We start from the raw sequence: 17,775 nt of genomic DNA on the forward strand, positions 1-17,775 counted from the left end.
CAGTTTGCGAATGATGAAGGTATGTGAGGAAAAGGGCAAAACGTACTAAATTCGCTTCCAACGCGATGCATTTTTCGATTTCTCAAAATTTTTCAAAAGTTATATACCCGAATAAAAAATAGAGAAATAGGGGTCAGTTTTAAAAATTATTTTCAGAAACGTCGGAAACAATGCTCGCAGCAGTCTAAATTTTATTGAACAAAAAAATTGCACCATCGAACGTAAATAAAAAATATATGTCACATCATAAATCAATGCATTTATTCGATAACTTTTATGAGGCACGATTTTCTTAATCCTACTTCCAAAGCTTCTATCACTTACGAAGAAATCATTATTCAAACTGCAGATTGTGCGTTCATATTTTTTAAACTGCAACATATTCTCCTTGAAGTATACTTGTTTGAATCATATCATGTCAACCCAATAAACAATTGGATTGAGTAACAGCTTATTAAGCTGTTAATCGACCAAATAATTTGTTGGGAGTCGCCTAAGCTTTGTGGCAGCTAGCACAAGTTAAAGATATTGATTGTATCAGCCTACTAAGGCTGACTGATTCTTACAGAATCTACTACGACTAGTAGTCTAAAATTATTTCGTTACAGTTATGATCGTCGGCACACTTGCAGCCTCTACCGGAGGGTGCTCTCGGGTTCGCCAAGCAAATTCTTTTCTCCGGACAATCACCATTGTTAATCACGCACGGGCTGTGAAATAGCGGGCATTTGTCCGTGACTGCTGTCATTCCATACATTTTATGACTACCGAACACGGGAGATGGAATTCCTCTCTGACGCTCACCGTAAGAATTGATGGACTCAACCTTTTTCCTATTAAGAAAGGTCATAAAATATATAAAACAGTAGGTTACATACTAGTTAAGGACAAGAATTCTTACGTGGTCCAGTCGGTCCAGTAAAAATGATCACCCGTGACGGCCAACCCAAACGGATACGTCAAGTTGCTGGCTACAGTTCGAATTTGCTTGCTGTACGTGTCAACACATTCGATCTTCTTAGTACCGGCATCTGCGTAGCATAGTTCACCCGATCCTGGGGCCACCTGGATGCTGTTGGGTAGCGCAACTTGTGGTCCACTAACCAGCACTTGCCGCTCGGTTCCGTCCAGATTGGCCCACTCAATTTTTGGACCCTCACGGTTCCAATCCGACCAGTACAACTTGCTCTGATGAGGATCAACAGCGATGCCTCTAGGGTTGACCAAATATTTGGACACAATTATCGCTCTTAGTTCAGGATTCTCTAGACTAGCAACTTCAATAGTATCCTTGGCCGAGTCGGTCCAGTATATCCTGCGGGATATCCAGTCGACTGCTACCCCCTCTGGGGAGCTTATATCCTTCGTTATAAACGGTTTACGGTCCGTACCATCGTATTTACAGCTGAAGATCTGTTTTGCCGAGATATCACTCCAGTAAATGCGACCTTCAGCGCAATCTTTATCGACACCTATGACCATTTGGGCCATAGTAACCGGGACGCCACGAGTGCCAGAGAAAGGAACCTTAACAGTTGCCACTCCTTGACTGATCAGAAGAAAGCCGGAGTCTAATCGAGGGGCAGTTTTGCAGACAGTTCCGTTACCAATGAAACCTAGAAATAGTTTGAATGTAGACTGTGTATGCCCGAAAGTTTATTGATTACCTTCGTTACATATGCAGCGATATCCGGTAGTTGTTGAAACACACCTGGCACTAGGATCACACAAACTCGGTATGTTTGCACAGTTTCGCTCAGGAGTACAGACGAATCCATCACCAAAGAACCCTGGATTGCATGAGCACTCATATTTGGATGGTTCCCTAAGCGATTTAACAAAGTGAAACGGATGGAAGTCAGCTGGTAATTTCAATACCTACCTAAAATTAGGTCCACAAGTCGCGTGCAAGCCGCAGTTATTGCGTACATTACAAGGCGGTGGAATCGATTTACACTGCATAACTCCGTCCCCAACATATCCTTCCGGGCAGTGACAGTACGGGATGCCCTGTTGATGATCCCACTTGCAAATGGCATTCTCCGCACAGTAAGTTCCGCCACATGATCCTGCCCGTACGCAGAAATCTGAAACATCTCGCTCGAATCCCTCTTGGCAAACGCAGAGTCCGTCTGTACACACAGAGTGCATTCCGCAGTCATCGTCCACTCCGCATTCCGCAGACAGTTGACAGCTACGTCCGTCGCCTTCGTAACCCTTATTGCAGACGCAGACGGACTTCTTCAAGCTCACAATGTAGTTGCAGGATGCATGCTGATCGCAGATGTCTTCTTCGTCAAGGCAGGATACCTCCTTTTCAATACAGCTGTAACCGTCACCATCATACCCAGGATTGCAAACGCATTCATACCGATATTGGTGGTCACTCCATTCGCAGTTTGCAAAGGGACTGCAGTGATTTTCTACATCACAGGACGGCAAATGCTGATCTGGCTGTGCTTCAATTAGGCGACAAATTTGATTGAACGCGTATTCGATTAGCATGTAGCCTGTAGGACATGTGCAGCCCTGGGTAGTGCAGAACGGTGCGATCTCGTCTAGAGTTTAAACTGTAGTGTTAGTGATTGCTACTCTCTCTTATGAAGGTTAAACTACTTACACTCCTCCGTCGATGCATGCTTTACACAGGTTTCTCCATTCCACAGTTGATCGTCGTCGCAAGGATTTTCACAAACGAATCCATCACCGGCGAATCCATGTCTACATTCGCACTGCCCGTTGACACAGTCCGCGTACTCCGAACAATACTGTAAAAAATACGGAAATGTCAATTACTCTCAAAATCATTCACATATCACATTCAATATATGCCTCGCATGCTTCATCTTCTTTCTTGAGAGTCTGTGACTCGATCTCGTAATACGTGTTTGCCGGTGTGGGTACAACAGAGGGGGGAGCGGTAGATCGAAGCCTAATTGGATCACACTGGTATCCATTGCCTTCGTATTCTGGATTGCAAACACATTTGTAGCCGCCAGGTTCGTTAACACATTGGGCGTTTTCGTCGCAGATATTTACACCAGAACATTCATCAATATCGACACAATTAACCCGGTCACTGTTTGTGGTGACGTACGGTACGTACGTAAATCCATTTTTGCAATTACACTGAAAGTCATACCAATCAAGTTATAATAAGCTGTTACCATGCCACTTACACATTATTCGCTTACATCGTAGGAGTCATCTCCGTTTGGCACGCAAACTGTGTTGTCTCCACAGTTCGCATCATCACAAGGATTTAACGTTTCTCCCGAAGTAATCCTGCTTAGCATTCCCATGCGGATGGCCTGCTCTCTGGGTTCGTAGCCCAGATTGATTTTGCTGGTCTTCAGGGTAGCAGTTCGGAAAGTTGTATTCTCGTTGCTATCTAAAAATCTGCACGGTTCAAAAGAAATCACCTGATGGATGGTATAGGATATATCACGCTTCTCGGAAGGCACATGCACCGAGTGAGCAGTATACGACTCGAACCGATCTCGGCCGACTTTTTGGAAGATTTCTGAGTAATCTTCAATTTGCAGTTTCTCCCGCGTAGCAATCGGAGCTACATGACCTTCTACGTTAATGTCCACGGAAAGCTGATCCCATAAATTCAACCCATTGAATCGTAGATCGATACGAAGATTATCTTCACTATCCTTGAAAGCGATGGTTGTCGTTTGATTGAACTTTCCACCCGTCACCTGCAGGGGAGTATGAAACATATAATAAGATTCGTCCAATATGTAATGTTCATTATGTAAAAGGGTCATCCTACCTGATATCCATTGAGAACATTTCCAATTGGTTTTGCAAACAACCAGCCAATGCTAGCACCGATTGTATGGGCCAGCTGCAAGCTCGTACCGATGTCATCTTCCAGTGAGCTTAAGGCAGTGTATGTCCGACCGTCCGTCATTACAACATACGATTGCATTTGAGTATCGATTGTCCATTGATTCAATCTACCTTTAACGGCGCCAACCACTCGCAACGGAACATCATTTTTCACACAGCTAAACCCATTTCCGTAATAACCATTTTTACAAGAGCAGCAGTAGCCCGTTCTGGTGTCCGTGCATGTGGCTGCCGAGTGACACTTGAAATGGCCACCCTCCGCGCAGGTTCGTGGTTCATGGGAAGATCCGTCTACCAAAAGATTCGGTTCCTGAACATTTTGATCCTGGTCAAGCGGACCTACTTTGTACAACCATGTGCCTGGTTCACCAGCGTTCGAAGAAACAGTCAAATGTTTTATCTACAAATAATTGGTTCAATCGAATGATATTTCAACAATTTCAACCCTAACTCTTACATTATCCGTTCCGGAGCCCTGCAACGGGAGATACCTGCCATCCTCCGATATAAATCCCGCCTGTGCGCGCACATCCGGCAAGCCGGATTCACCGGTATCTCCTTGAACCCAGTTGATTCCATTTTCTGGATACAAAAACTGCACGTAGGATTCCTCCTCACTCAGAATCAAGGCAACTTGGAAAGAATTCGTAATATCATTTTTCATGTTGAAATGTCCAACGTGTTCCCAGGTAGCGACAAACACGTGACTGGCCTCGAAATCTATCGCATCGCTGAACGCGCTTCGTACCAGATCAGTCACCTGATCCAGCAGATCGACATCCGTCGACTGGAAGTACACTATAGCAGCTGTATCGTTCGGCAGTGTTGTATCTACGTTTGCATAAAACGGAGCGATCGATGGATACTCGATCGGAAACGGTAGATTCAGATAATTCTGAAACTCGGAGCCAAACGTAAGAATGCCATTGGTGTTGATCTGGAACACAAGAGAATATGCAGTTATCAGTTACACACTTTTCATTCATGAAACGTGCAAACCATCGCAAATCTAAGAGTAGGTTATCTCGTATTCAGTATTGTTTTGCTTGTTCGCAGTTTTAGTTCGGTGTCAATGAGCTTTATGTAACGTTAAGCTGTTGGGAATCTTTTTGCGTTTTTTTTTCATTCGCTCGAACCGGTGTTGATAAGAGTTGGTAATTTTATGTAGCACACAGTTAGGCATAATTTGCGTCGGTCGTACAAAGTCGAAAATGTGCTTGAATCTTGAGGGAGAGAGTTGGAATTTGGCTGCTGGAATAGACTAGACTTGAATTTTACACTTTTATGTATTGCTTATAAAACATAAATTCTTCACAGAAACTGTAAATAAAAATGTGAAAATGGTCTATCAAGCAATCAGTTTGGTTCCCATAAGGGTAGTTCTACGTGGAAACTATTCTTTACGTTGGACGGCCGAGATAGCCCAATGCTTCCTCCTGGGGTGATGATTATTGGTTTTGCGGAATCTTGAAGTCTATGGCGAGGACAATGGCTGGCATAGTGCAAAATGTTACATAAGGGGTATACGGAACAACGAACTATCATCTTCGATGGTCAGGTGGCAAAGGGATTGCAACTTTACCTAGGGTAGATGGACGTATAGACTCATACCGGTGATAGCCGGATGGATCGCGAGGCGTTATGAGAAAGACAACTTCTATCTGACACAAATTCTGTCATGGTTGCTTCAAGTAGTATCTGCTTAGGTTTGGCCATACTCAAAAATCTCAAGCAGGATACCGTCCTGGTGGAGAATGCGTCATCGGTAAACTTCGTTGCCCACAACCACCATTCGAAGCTCAATTATCGGCAACGTAGCGAATATCCCTCCCGTGAAAAACCCAGGTCGCCCTGCTGGTCCTGCGGTGGGATGAATTTCAGCATAGACTATCGTTTTCGTGAACATAAATGTCGCGACTGCGGCTTCACCGTGAAGGGTACTGTTCCTGTTTTTCATCTTCGGCGAGAGCGCATAACCAGAAGCAACCAGGGAAGAGAAACAACCAGAAGAAAACGAAGAAGGTGGCAATGCATAAAATTAGCCAGGGGAGAAAATTCATTGACGTAAAACTAAACGGAGTGGCACTTCGGCTGCAGTTGGCTGGGTCGGGCATATCCATTATCTCCCATCGGTCGTGGATCATGCTCGGTCGTCCCAATACGAAGCCCACAATTTATCGAGCCTGGACAGCGTCTGGGGAATCGCTGAAACTAGACTCAGAACTCCAATGCAGCATCACCCTCCACAACATTACCAGAGGGGGTTAATCTTACATAGCTGCTTCTAACGTGAATCTCGATATTATAGGGATCGATCTGATCGACATGTTTGGGTTGTGGGACCAGTCAATCACGTCGTTCTACAACCTCGTTTCTGATTCAGCTAGCAATGACGTTGCAGCCCTCTGTTCTCAATTCCCACAAGTCTTCACCTCGAAAGACCGGTCCAGCTGGTTCTAGAAGACAATCCTGAGCCGGGTTTCGACCTAAACGACCGGTTGCCTATAGCATGGAGACAGTTGTAGAGACAGAATTACATCGGTTGGAAAGCCTTGGAATCCTGAAAAAGGGGGCAGCCCCGATTGTCGTCGTTCGTAAGCCCAATGGAATGGTGCGGATATGCGCAGATTTTTCGACAGGCCTGAATATTGTGCTAGAACTAAATTGCTATCCTCTTTCCCTGCCTGAAGATATGTTCACAAAGATGGCTGGTTGTCAGTATTTCAGTCACATCGATCTGTCCGATGCCTACCTCCAGGTACAGGTCGATGCAGCCAGCCGGCGACTCCTTACAATCAACAGGCATAAAGGCCTATATCAGTTCACGAGATTATCGCTCGCCATTAAAACAGCCCCGGGTGCCTTCCAACAGATCATGGATGGTATGCTCGATGGCCTGGAATGTGCGGCTGGGTTTCTGGACGACATCTTGGTAGGTGGTTGGACCAAAGAAGAACACCAACGAAACCTTCATCGAGCCCTCACTTGCCTCCAAGACTTTGGGTTCACTGTGCGCATAGAAAAATACAATTTTAACATGCGCCAGCTGGAATTTATTGGCCAAAATTTGGATGCGAACGACGTCAGGCCTGACCCGGATATAGTGGCTGCGATTATAAACATGCCACCCTCGCACGACGTGCCTACACTGCGGTTGTACCTGGGAGCCAATAATTATTATGGGGAGTATGTGGAAGAGATGCGTACCTTTAGGCAACCCATGGACCAGCTACTCAAAACGGGCACCAAGTTCGTGGGTCGCCAAATTGTCAGCAATCATTCGAACAGTTCCGAAAACTCCTCCAATCACCGGTGCTGCTGACATACTACAACCCAACTATGGACATCGTTGTGTCGGCGGGTGCATCATCGGTGGGGTTAGACGCCCGCATTGCCCATCGGTTCCCTGACGAGTCTGTGAAAGCGATCTACCACGTATCCCGCAGCCTAACAGCAGCCGAAAGCAATTATAGTCCGGTGGAAAAAGAAAGGTTGGCATTGGTGTTTGCTGTGACTCGGTTTCTCCGGATGCTATTCGGCCGAAAGTTTGTCTTGGAGACCGATCACATGCCTCTTCTACAAATTTTTGGCATTCCCATACTGCGGACAGGCTCCAAAGGCGGGCCCTAACTCTCCTGCTTTACGATTTTGAAATCTGTTACATCTCTACGACCAGTTTCGGTCACGCAGACGTTCTATCTAGGCTAATTAATCGTCACGTGCGACCGGAAGAGGAGTATGTAATAGCTAACCTGGAACTGGAGCACAGCATTCGCACCGTTGTCAACGAATCGCTCCAGGTATTTCCGCTCTCGTCCAAGAACGTCCAGGGCGAAACCAAGAATGATGAGAGTTTGCAGCAGGTCATCCACTACGTCATCCAAGGTTGGCCGTCGAAGAAAGCAAGCATTACTGATACGGGCATTCAACGGTTCTACCAGCGACGTGAATGTCTCTCGATCGAGGCCGGATGCCTCATGTACGGCGACAGGTTGGTGATTCCACCGGCATGCAGAAAGCTCGTACTCCAACAACTGCACAAAGGGCACCCCGGTGTCGAACGAATACGATCGCCAACACGTGTATTGGCCAAACATCGACGAAGAAGTAGCAATCCTAGTCCGTTCCAGCCAATCTGGATTCCTGGCCAGCACCGGCAAAACCGTGACTGCGACTGCATCTAGACTTTGCTGGTCCAATGGATGGGAACTTTTTTTATATCCTTGTCGACTCGTACACTAAATAGCCAGAAGTTGTGCGAACTGAAAAGATCACCACCCCAGAAACCTTGCGGATTCGAGGAATCTTCGCAAGATATGGTAATCCGGAAACGCTAGTCACTGACAATGGGACTCAGCTCACCAGCAGCGGATTCGAAGCATTCTGTGACGCTCGTAGTATCATCCATCTCAAGACTGCGCCCTATTATCCGCAGTCCAATGGGTTAGCCGAGAGGTTTATCGATACCTTCGAAAGATCCCTAAAAAAAATACCGCAGGGGAAGAAACACTCAACGAAGCCTTTCTGTTGTGCTACAGGTCGACGCCCTTCTGTAATGCACCTTGTGGGAAGTCGCTTGGCGATTTAATGTTTAGCAGACCAATTCGCACAGCTTCGGCCGCCAACGACGTTCCAAAAGCAACTAGGCTGTGCTCAAGAACAACAGTTCAATCGAAAACACGGAACAAAAGCTCGTAGTTATCACCCTCAAGATCTCGTATGGGCTAAGGAGTATTCCGCCAACAAGTGGACTTGGCAGTATGGAACGAACATCGAGCGCATCGGCAGCGTGATGAACAATGTGTGGCTGCCATCGAAACGGAGCCTGATCCGATCTCATTGCAACCAGTTGCGGAGACTCGCCATGAATCGGAGAAAAGCTCGGACAAAAAAGGGCCAAGCGCGAGTACACAGTTACCCTTGTCTGTGCTTTTGGACAGCTGGGGTCTACGGAATGCAAAACCTGAATCAGATGTGGACATGGATCCACTGGCAATTCCCTTACCAGACGATCTACTAGAAGATCTACAACAACCAATTCAACAAACTCCTGAGCGAACGCTGGGAGGTAACAAAATACTTATTATAATGTAGGGACATTGAGTACATAAAATCAATTTTCCACAGTCAAATCTAAAACGACCATGATTTTTCGAGTTTAGACCACTGTGCACTGTGGAATTTTCAAATAAATCTTTCCACCAATTGTTAATGTCTTGAAATACAATACCTGGAAAGTGTAGAAACTATTTTGGTAGTTATTTCATAAAATTATGGTTGAAAAATAAGCTATAAAATAAGTATTTCGTCGTTATTATATCACTTGTTTGTACTTTACGACTCTCAAAAGGGCATTACTCAGAAATAAACCGTACGATGATTTTGAAATTATGACCAGAGATTCTGGACGTCATAATGAATCGAATGGTGTACTTAGACTTTTTGGTGCATTTTTTTATAATAAGGATCTGTGGGAGCACCGTGATGTGGCTTCAATGTGAACCTAAATGTTTTGTTTTTTGGCCTACTTCTCTTCTAGTAACGGAGAAGCTAATGAAAACTGCTCCCTCTTAAACTGAGAGAGAAAACAAATGTTTACCCCCCGCAAAGGAACTCTGCGACAGAAATATCCTACGCCTAAATGTGGATAGTTATTCACTCTGTGTGAGAGAAAGTCTAGTTCTCCAAGGCGTTTGACAGGTAGAGAAGGAAATTTGAGCGAAAATCAAGAGAACGGAAGAAGCCTGCGTACAAGCCGGTTCATCACTATTTAGCGAGTTGATGTCCTCGCTACATTGCATATTTATCCCAGTTAGGCAACGCTCTTCGTATGAAGTTTATTACCTCGCCGGGACTTTCGCTGCAAAGATACGCTTCCTACCATTCACCGAGTTCAGGTTTTAGAGCGCTCGGGGGCACTCCACAGAAAGGTTCTGAGCCTACAAGCTGGGTGGATGATCCTTGTCTGGCTAGTGAGTCAGCGTTCTCATTTCTTTCGACTCCACAGTGACCAGAAACCTAGTGCTGCCTGAATAATCTACACATGCATCATCAATCATAGTAACCCATGACCAAAAAAATTTGGCAGCTCTATCAGTCAAACTCTAACTGTGATGGCGAAAAAAGTGAAGCTACTCCGTTCAGAAGTGTGCGCGATCAAAGAACGGTACCTCGCCGCGTCAAAAACGGACATCGTGTGGCACTTTGTGGTCGCCGGGTATGCCCAATCCGACATCTACAACATCTTGACACTATTGGACAACGATCAGAGCATCGAAAGAAAGCCCGGTGCCGGACGGCCAACGACCCTGAGCGACAAGAAGCTTTAAAGGATGCTGAAGAGGAAGACCTAGGGAAAAGTGGCTAAATCGCTGCGTGCACCTGGCCGGGAGGTTGGTGCATGCGGTAAAACAGTGAAAAAATATCTGGAGAACATGGACATACATGTCAGGAAGTGGCAGTCCCGGCCACTGGTCTCGGAGCTGCAGGCAATGACGCAGCGACAGCGGTTGAATAAGATGGTCAAGTCGATTTTCCCGGTGAATCGCGACGTTGCAGTGGTGATGGACGACGAGACCTATCTTACCCTGGATGGCAACGATTAGCAGGGCACTTCGCATTTTATTTCCCCCACGAAGGAAGTGAGCACCGGGGTGAAGTTTATTTCAGAGACCAAGTTCCCTAAAAAGGTGCGGCTGTGGCTGACAGTCAGCGAGAAAGGGATGTCAAAGTTGCTCTTCTTTCGCTCCGGGCTGGCCGTGAACGGGGAAGTTTTTAGTACGAAGTGCCTGCCAGAAGTTGCGTCGTTCATCAAGAAATACCATAAGGGCGAAGACACGGTGTTCTGGGTGGGTTTGGCGTCGGCCAAGCTCGAAGCGATCGTTGGAGGAGATGGAGCGGCAGAATATCGATGTGGTACCGAAGTCGGCGAATCCGCCAACGTCCCCCAGCTGCGTCCCATCGAGAATTTCTGGGCAAACTTGAAACGCAAGATCTATTCCAACAATTTTGTCGCGAAAACGGAGGAGAAATTAATAAAAAAACGAAGAAAGAGCACAAAAACATGCCTACATGCATGTTTTCGTCCACCATAGCGAATGTTCCGGTTAACTGCTGGAAGGCCGCTCACCAGGGCGTAGAATTTTTTTGCAAATAAGATAATATAATTACCATCAATGGGAAATTTATCCAACTCAATTATCTGTCTTAGTTTTTTTTCATCACCATCTGAAAAAAGTCCATTTTTCACCTTAGCTTGAGTGGTTGTTTCAGTGGTTTCGGGCCACTAAAATAACGAGGCTTAGGTTAATCTTGGTATGATTGTTGTTTCATATATCCACTGTATCATGCTGGGTTTGAGACCCCGCTTTTTCCAATGACTGCATAACCAAAGAGTGTTTGTAGCCTTGGTGATTGTTTGTTCAATTTGAGTGTTCCAACTTAGTTTCTGGTCTAGTATGATTCCCAAATATTTGGCTTCAGTGAAAAGTCTGTGTCTGTAATCTGTACCTTCCAGCCGCAATTTAGAAATAATGTATTTCCTTTTTCGAGTTGAAAGAACAATAGTTATTTCGCCTGCACCATTGAGTTGTAAGATTTAGTTCAGTTTGCATTATTTTAGAAATTACGCAGTCGTGCTTCATCCTAACTAGAATAACTACGTCGTCTGCAAAACCAATCACTTCGAAGCCTTTTTCCGATAAGCTTCGACGAAGATCGTCTACGATTAACGACCACAACAAGGGTGAAAATATCCCGCCTTTTTTTTGTTAGGGACGTTAGCAGTTATTTCGTGCATAGCTTGAGTCCGCTTTATTGTGTTTCTGTCTATGACATGCCTTTTCATTACTATTTGCGTTGAGCTGTGAGACGCATTTATCCCTCAATATCAAGAATGTTTGCTATGAAAATTTCCTCGGCATGGATGGATTTTTCGATTTTTCACACTCACATGTGTAGCGCGTCAATGGTTGATATGTTGTTTTTGTAAGCAAATTGTAATTTACTTAATGGATTGGATTTCATACATACTGTTTCAATATGATGATCAAATAGTTTTTCCACGACAAAACTTTGAAGAGCACAATTTTTCAGAAAGCAGGAACCGTGAGTGAAATGAAGGTCAAAATACGAAAAATTGCGTGCGCCACTAGCGCCGCATAGCGGAAAAAATCTAAACGACATTGTCCACGAACCAAAATATCTCAACCTCCTGACAAACTTTGCTGAATACTGCAGCTATTAAGGCCGTCGGAAACACGAGATACCTGCCTATTCCAAATGATGCTAAACTTTATGGGGTCACTCAGTGAAGCGATTCCAAACTTATGGCAGGTAGTGTATATTACTGTCAAATAGTAGATATACCTAAGTAGATCCATGTACCTATTAGCTCCAAAAACATCAAAACAAGTCGAGAGTGAATTTTTCGTCCATGTGACACCTACAGTGCAAAATCGTCTTCATCAACAAGATCTTCAGGGTGGAGTAGCACTGAGGAAACCTTGGAACCTTGGCTTGGGCACGAGATCACATTACATGAACAATCGATGATTGGGAAAACGTCATTGGTCAGACAAGCCCAAAATAATATTATTTGAGTCTAATGGTAGCACACGAAAAGACGAAAGACTGGTAGAGTCTGAAAAATTAACGTTTAAAGACTACCGTCCTACATGGTGCAGATGTATTTTCACAAATTCAATTGAAGAAAATGTACTAACTGACTAGGGATGGATACTGATTCACTGTAATCGCATTTCTTCGAACTATCATACACGGAAGACAAACATTTTGGTTTACAGTAAAAAAAAAAGTTTCCAAAAGTTCCATGTATTATATATTGTCGAGCTCAATCATGTAGTTGATATGAAGCTAAAAATAAGGAAGGCCACCTCTGTTTGCCCTAAAATTCAACCTTACCCTTTGACTAAGTTGTAAACAAACTAATCGACTATTTATGTTACTTCATGCTCTAGTGCAAGTATTCGGGTTGAATATTATTCATACGCAAAGCTTACGTGGTTGACGTTTTGTAGATGCTCATTTTTAAGTCAGCGAAAAAATAGTTACTTCGCACCAGAGATGCCATATGTTATTGAGAAATGTCTGCAACTGCTCGAACAACCGGAAAAATCTGCTTGAATTCCAAAAAAATCTATCCGTTCCTCCTTTCGCTCGCGCAGGCAAAAGTCTGCGAAAATCTGCACAGATTTTGAGAAAGTCTGCGTAAATATAAGGAGAATTTGACCAAAATCTGCATAAACTATGGAAAATCTGTAAATATCGACGAATCAATAAAAATCTGCACAATAAATCTAAAAAGTTGCCTTTCGCAGACAAACTTGCATATCTGGTATCCCATTTTTCATGTTCTCATTACGTTATATTTCAAGTATCGTTTCAGATAAAACTCTCAGATATAAATAACTTGAAAAACCTTCAAAATTAGCTACAACGGAAGTTTTCCACTTCAATATCGGAAAAATCCGCTTGAATTCTAAAAAAATCTATCCGTTCCTCCTTTCGCTCGCGCAGGCAAAAGTCTGCAAAAATCTGCACAGATTTTGAGAAAGTCTGCGTAAATATAAGGAGAATTTGACCAAAATCTGCATAAACTATGGAAAATCTGTAAATATCGACGAATCAATAAAAATCTGCACAATAAATCTAAAAAGTTGCCTTTCGCAGACAAACTTGCATATCTGGTATCCCATTTTTCATGTTCTCATTGCGTTATATTTCAAGTATCGTTTCAGATAAAACTCTCAGATATAAATAACTTGAAAAACCTTCAAAATTGGCTACAACGGAAGTTTTCCACTTCAATATCATTTTGGCTACAATGTTTCTTCATACTCTGAAAACTATTCTCAACCACACGTGAAAGTTTTTCAACCAATTAACTAAACGGAAAACTGTAAAAGTACATATTTCACCCAGCCTCTCTTAAGAGGGAACTTCATGCGCTTGAATCAGTTCTCTTCTTTTCGTTCACTTCATTCGAAAGGTCATTTTAATTTCAACGTTTTTAATTTCGCCTGATGGTTGTCACTTGATTGTATCCTGTGTGTTAGAAAAATTCTCAAAGCATCTACTAAATAAGCTTCGAACACTAGCGGCAGGAAAAATCTCTATTGGTACTAGAATAATCGAATCGACGGAATTATGAAAAAAAACCTCAATAAAAATTAACTTTTTGTGATCTATTATAAACTTAATTTAGAAACACGTGAAAAGATCAATTGAGCTAGAATTCTTCTTTCCAATAAAATCATCAAATGTTTGGAGATAAGATATTTGGAAGCGCAAAAAGGGAAAATCAAGAGTGTTTCCAACATATATTTCAGTCCGAGAATATGGGTAGCATCGAATGCTTTGCGCTTATTGATTAATCCTAAGGGAACTTGTAGTCGAGATGTCTGACATATTTTATTTTAAGATGGGAGAGACTAATTTTAATTCTGAAAGGTCTCAGCTATTCTGTTTGCAAATCACAGCGAATACACTCCCATAATCACGATATCAAAATATACACCGTTTTGCCACACAATTTTCTGGATCTTAAACTGAGTAACAGTACGAACAGAATCGTTTTAGCATTCTACTGCAACTGGTTGGCATGCAAAAACAATTTGCATATTTTCATTTCATTTCCCATCGCACCAAAACGCACTGAGTACAAACGCCTACGCGTCTCCATCAAAGAAGACCAGTGCGATAACGGCCACTTCTGTGGTGCGCTGTTATCTTTCTCTGAGCATGACGAACTGACCACTCACTAAATCGAAATCATTACCAACTCCTTCGGATTATAACTGTTCTGAATTGTTCAAGGCCATTGTTTGAACTTTGTGACCCGAAATGTTGATAAGTTCACTTTCGCTTGCACGGATTATCTGTTGTTAGCGGTAGAATCAATAAAATAAAACGGATGAGCTTACATAGACGTGATCATATTTCTCGCTGTAGAAATGCACCGGTGTAAACAGTTTAAGCTCTGCGAACTCTTCGTCACCACGGGGCAAAACTTCACTCGCTTCATTCATGTAGCTATACAAATCCCTCGGACTGATCCCTGCGGCTAATCCAAAGCAAGCGATAAGGGCGTAGAGTATTGCCCTATTTGTCAACATTTTTGCAAATTCTGTCGGAAAAGTTCAAATTCTTTTCCGCTTAACCACGGATTAGGTAACGTTAGCTATCAGTTGGGTGCTCGAGTTCACTGTTTCACTTTATCAAGTTCTTCCACATTTTTAAAACTCACTATCAGCAGTAATTATTAATGGGATACTGCTAGCAGTGTCCCGATTCCACTACCAGAAGATTTTGCGACCGTTTCACTCGAGATTCCGAATATGACTGGGAGCTGAGAATCAACATACAACTGCTGCAACCCGCGTCGATCCTCGCTGTCGCCACGAAAGGAAGCAGCAAAGACGCCGTGCTTCGCTGGAAACGCGGTTCTTTTTTGAATTTTCGTGCGTATCATCGTTATGTTTTAGCGGCACATTTTCGACTAGTAATTTTAATTGGTTGAAATTGGAAGCTGTTTCAACATGAACTGTGTCAAACGTGTCAATTGTGATTAATTTGGGAGCCACACATATGGCAGAAGATTTGTGTGTTTATCGGTTCGCATTGTTCGCAACCGCCATTACACTCACAATTCCAATGTAGGGCAGTAATCTGTAACTGTGCCAATCAACAGTTTAAATTGGAGCATAACAAAATGTTAATGGCTCAATAACAGTGTTTAGTCTCCTTTGATTCTAACGAATTTGATACCAGAACGTATTAAAATATTTTAGTGTGCAAACATATGCAACGCTAAATGAATATTAATCTACCAAAACTAAACAAAATTCACAAGTATTTGCGTGTCATCATCCTAGGCCCTCGGCCCAGGAGCATTAGAAGCAAAAAACGATACACATATGTTTTTAATTATGTCTTTTCGCTGCCGAAAGTATTCTCTTACTTCCAGGCCCTAGCTTGGTCCAACATAAACACGCGTCGCCATCAACAGCATAATGCATCAGCTGCAACCCGTATCGTATGGCGGTGGTGTACCAGCAATCGACTTTATTACCGAAAGAGACACCACACACTCTTTCCCATTCACGGAAGAGTTGGAAAATGCAAACGCTTTCGACGTTACGCTCTTTCATCTTTCCACTTTTCCCAGGAAAAATTGCTTTCGAACGATCGGCAGCGCGGGAAGAAGGGGGTGAGATAGGGATTATGTTTGATCTACGCGAGCGATCGCCACACACAACGTGCATGCGTGCGTACGTGTATGCCTTTTTGTGCATGTCCAATGTGTGAAGAACTTATGCTGTGGACGATTCTAGTGATACACTTCATCAGTTAGTGGTTAGCCGGAGCCTATTTGCGGGTATGTTTTGTGGTATTCCCTACGGTAGAAGATTGACGGTAGCGGCGTCGTCGCTCGGTTCGAATTTCCCTCGCACGGAACTGTTTATTTTTAGTCAAACAGATGCAAAGATTGGGTTCCAATTTGTAAATTTATTGCTATGTATATTTGTTTTTAATTAGTATTTTGTTACTTCAAGCAATCAACATTTTTGTTGGAGTTGAGGACATAAATTCATGAAGTCTTTTCAACCCAAACCATGTTAAAGGAAGGATTTATAGGGAGTTCCACCCAATTTCACCTGTTATCACTTTTTAGTGAGAAGCTCTTAACTATAGACTAATCACAATACGATTGTTAATACGTTCCGGTTGTTTAGAAGGTTACTCAATAATTAACTGTTTAAATTTTGATGCATTTTCAGAACATAACAAAGCCGTCTCAATCAGCAATTTCGATGTTTTCACCTCAAGAGGGGAAAACATCGAAATGAAGAATTAAAACGTTAGGGAAATGCGAAATCTAAAATATGCACTTTATATTTTCCATATAGTTTTTTAGCAGATCGAAACCATTTCGAATAAGCAATATGTTATCCGTTGTCACTTAATCATGTAATCGATGATTTTTTTTATTGAAGGGTGTTCGACATCCAATTGCATCATGGTAAAAACGCTGTAGAAAATTACCCATTGGATATTTTACCTTGAAATTTTGGGTAGAAGTAGTTTGGAGTGTTTCAGTTTTTCGAAAATTGGATAAAATGTCGTAACACGAAAAGTAAACTGGCGAATAATTTCACACAAGCACTTGGAAAATTGTCGACGCTCTCGTCGAGACATCGGAAAACAACTCGGAATCGTGCAGTCAACGGTGAGTCATGTGATTAAACGTTACTACGAAACTCTGAGCATCGGACGGAATAAGAAATGCCGTAAGGATGGATGTTTTATTAGTGATCAGGGTCACAAGCGTGTTGTGGAAGCGTTCACGCGGAACCCCAATGCTTCGGTTAGAAATGGGGCGTTCATACAGCCAAAGCCAAGTACCAAGAGGAACTGCATACGTACAAAGTCAGAAGTCCCAAATTGTGACGAACGGCAGAATACGATGGGGAAGCCGATGACCCAGAAACTGTACGCACAGATGCCGACGAAGCTTCATGGATAGGGATACCATCTGTCCTGATTTAGCAGGACATGTCCTGATTTTGAGACCCGTTTGAAGCGTCCTGATTTATTTTTCACAGTTTAGCATTTGTCCTGATTTTTCAGAATGATGCCGATGATGTTCAGAAATGTTGATGATTGTTCACAGGGGCGACTCGTCCATAGGTGCAACCTGTGCATTGCACACGGGGACGCCAGGCAAACAATAAATTTCAAATCGAAATTCATTTTTATGCCGATTAAATTTCAGGTTTTTTTAACAGTAACAAAGAGAATAACTTATGTTTTTCCACAGACATAATTGTTATTACTTCCTTAAACTGTGATTTTCAGATTTTTTCAGTTGAACAGGTAGGTTCAAAAGCCACG

General features: G+C 43.0%; 1 protein-coding gene across 1 annotated transcript; it reads right to left on the reverse strand.

Annotated features, from left to right (window-relative positions):
* Positions 1–239: 239 nt before the first annotated feature.
* Positions 240–15,210, reverse strand: LOC129731458 (nidogen). Its single transcript, XM_055691469.1, has 10 exons — positions 14,805–15,210; positions 4,319–4,798; positions 3,782–4,261; positions 3,195–3,707; positions 2,833–3,129; positions 2,621–2,768; positions 1,883–2,558; positions 1,668–1,825; positions 902–1,616; positions 240–833 (listed from the first exon to the last, which is right to left on the reverse strand). Exons 1-10 carry the CDS (start codon positions 14,994–14,996, stop codon positions 581–583), a joined length of 3,912 nt encoding a protein of 1,303 aa, XP_055547444.1. The 5' UTR covers positions 14,997–15,210; the 3' UTR covers positions 240–580.
* Between the last annotated feature and the right edge of the window lie 2,565 nt (positions 15,211–17,775).

Source organism: Wyeomyia smithii, chromosome 3 (assembly GCF_029784165.1).
Source record: "Wyeomyia smithii strain HCP4-BCI-WySm-NY-G18 chromosome 3, ASM2978416v1, whole genome shotgun sequence".
In the NCBI taxonomy this organism is placed as follows: Eukaryota; Metazoa; Arthropoda; class Insecta; order Diptera; family Culicidae; genus Wyeomyia; species Wyeomyia smithii.

Bases quoted from the DNA above. Each gene is read 5' to 3' on its own strand.
- LOC129731458 (XM_055691469.1), bottom strand. From the start codon at position 14,996: ATGTTGACAAATAGGGCAATACTCTACGCCCTTATCGCTTGCTTTGGA. The intron at 1,617-1,667 runs GTAATCAATAAA...AACTATTTCTAG, and splicing joins TCGCTGCATATGTAACGAAG to GTTTCATTGGTAACGGAACT. The intron at 834-901 runs GTAAGAATTCTT...CTTTCTTAATAG, and splicing joins TACTGGACCGACTGGACCAC to GAAAAAGGTTGAGTCCATCA.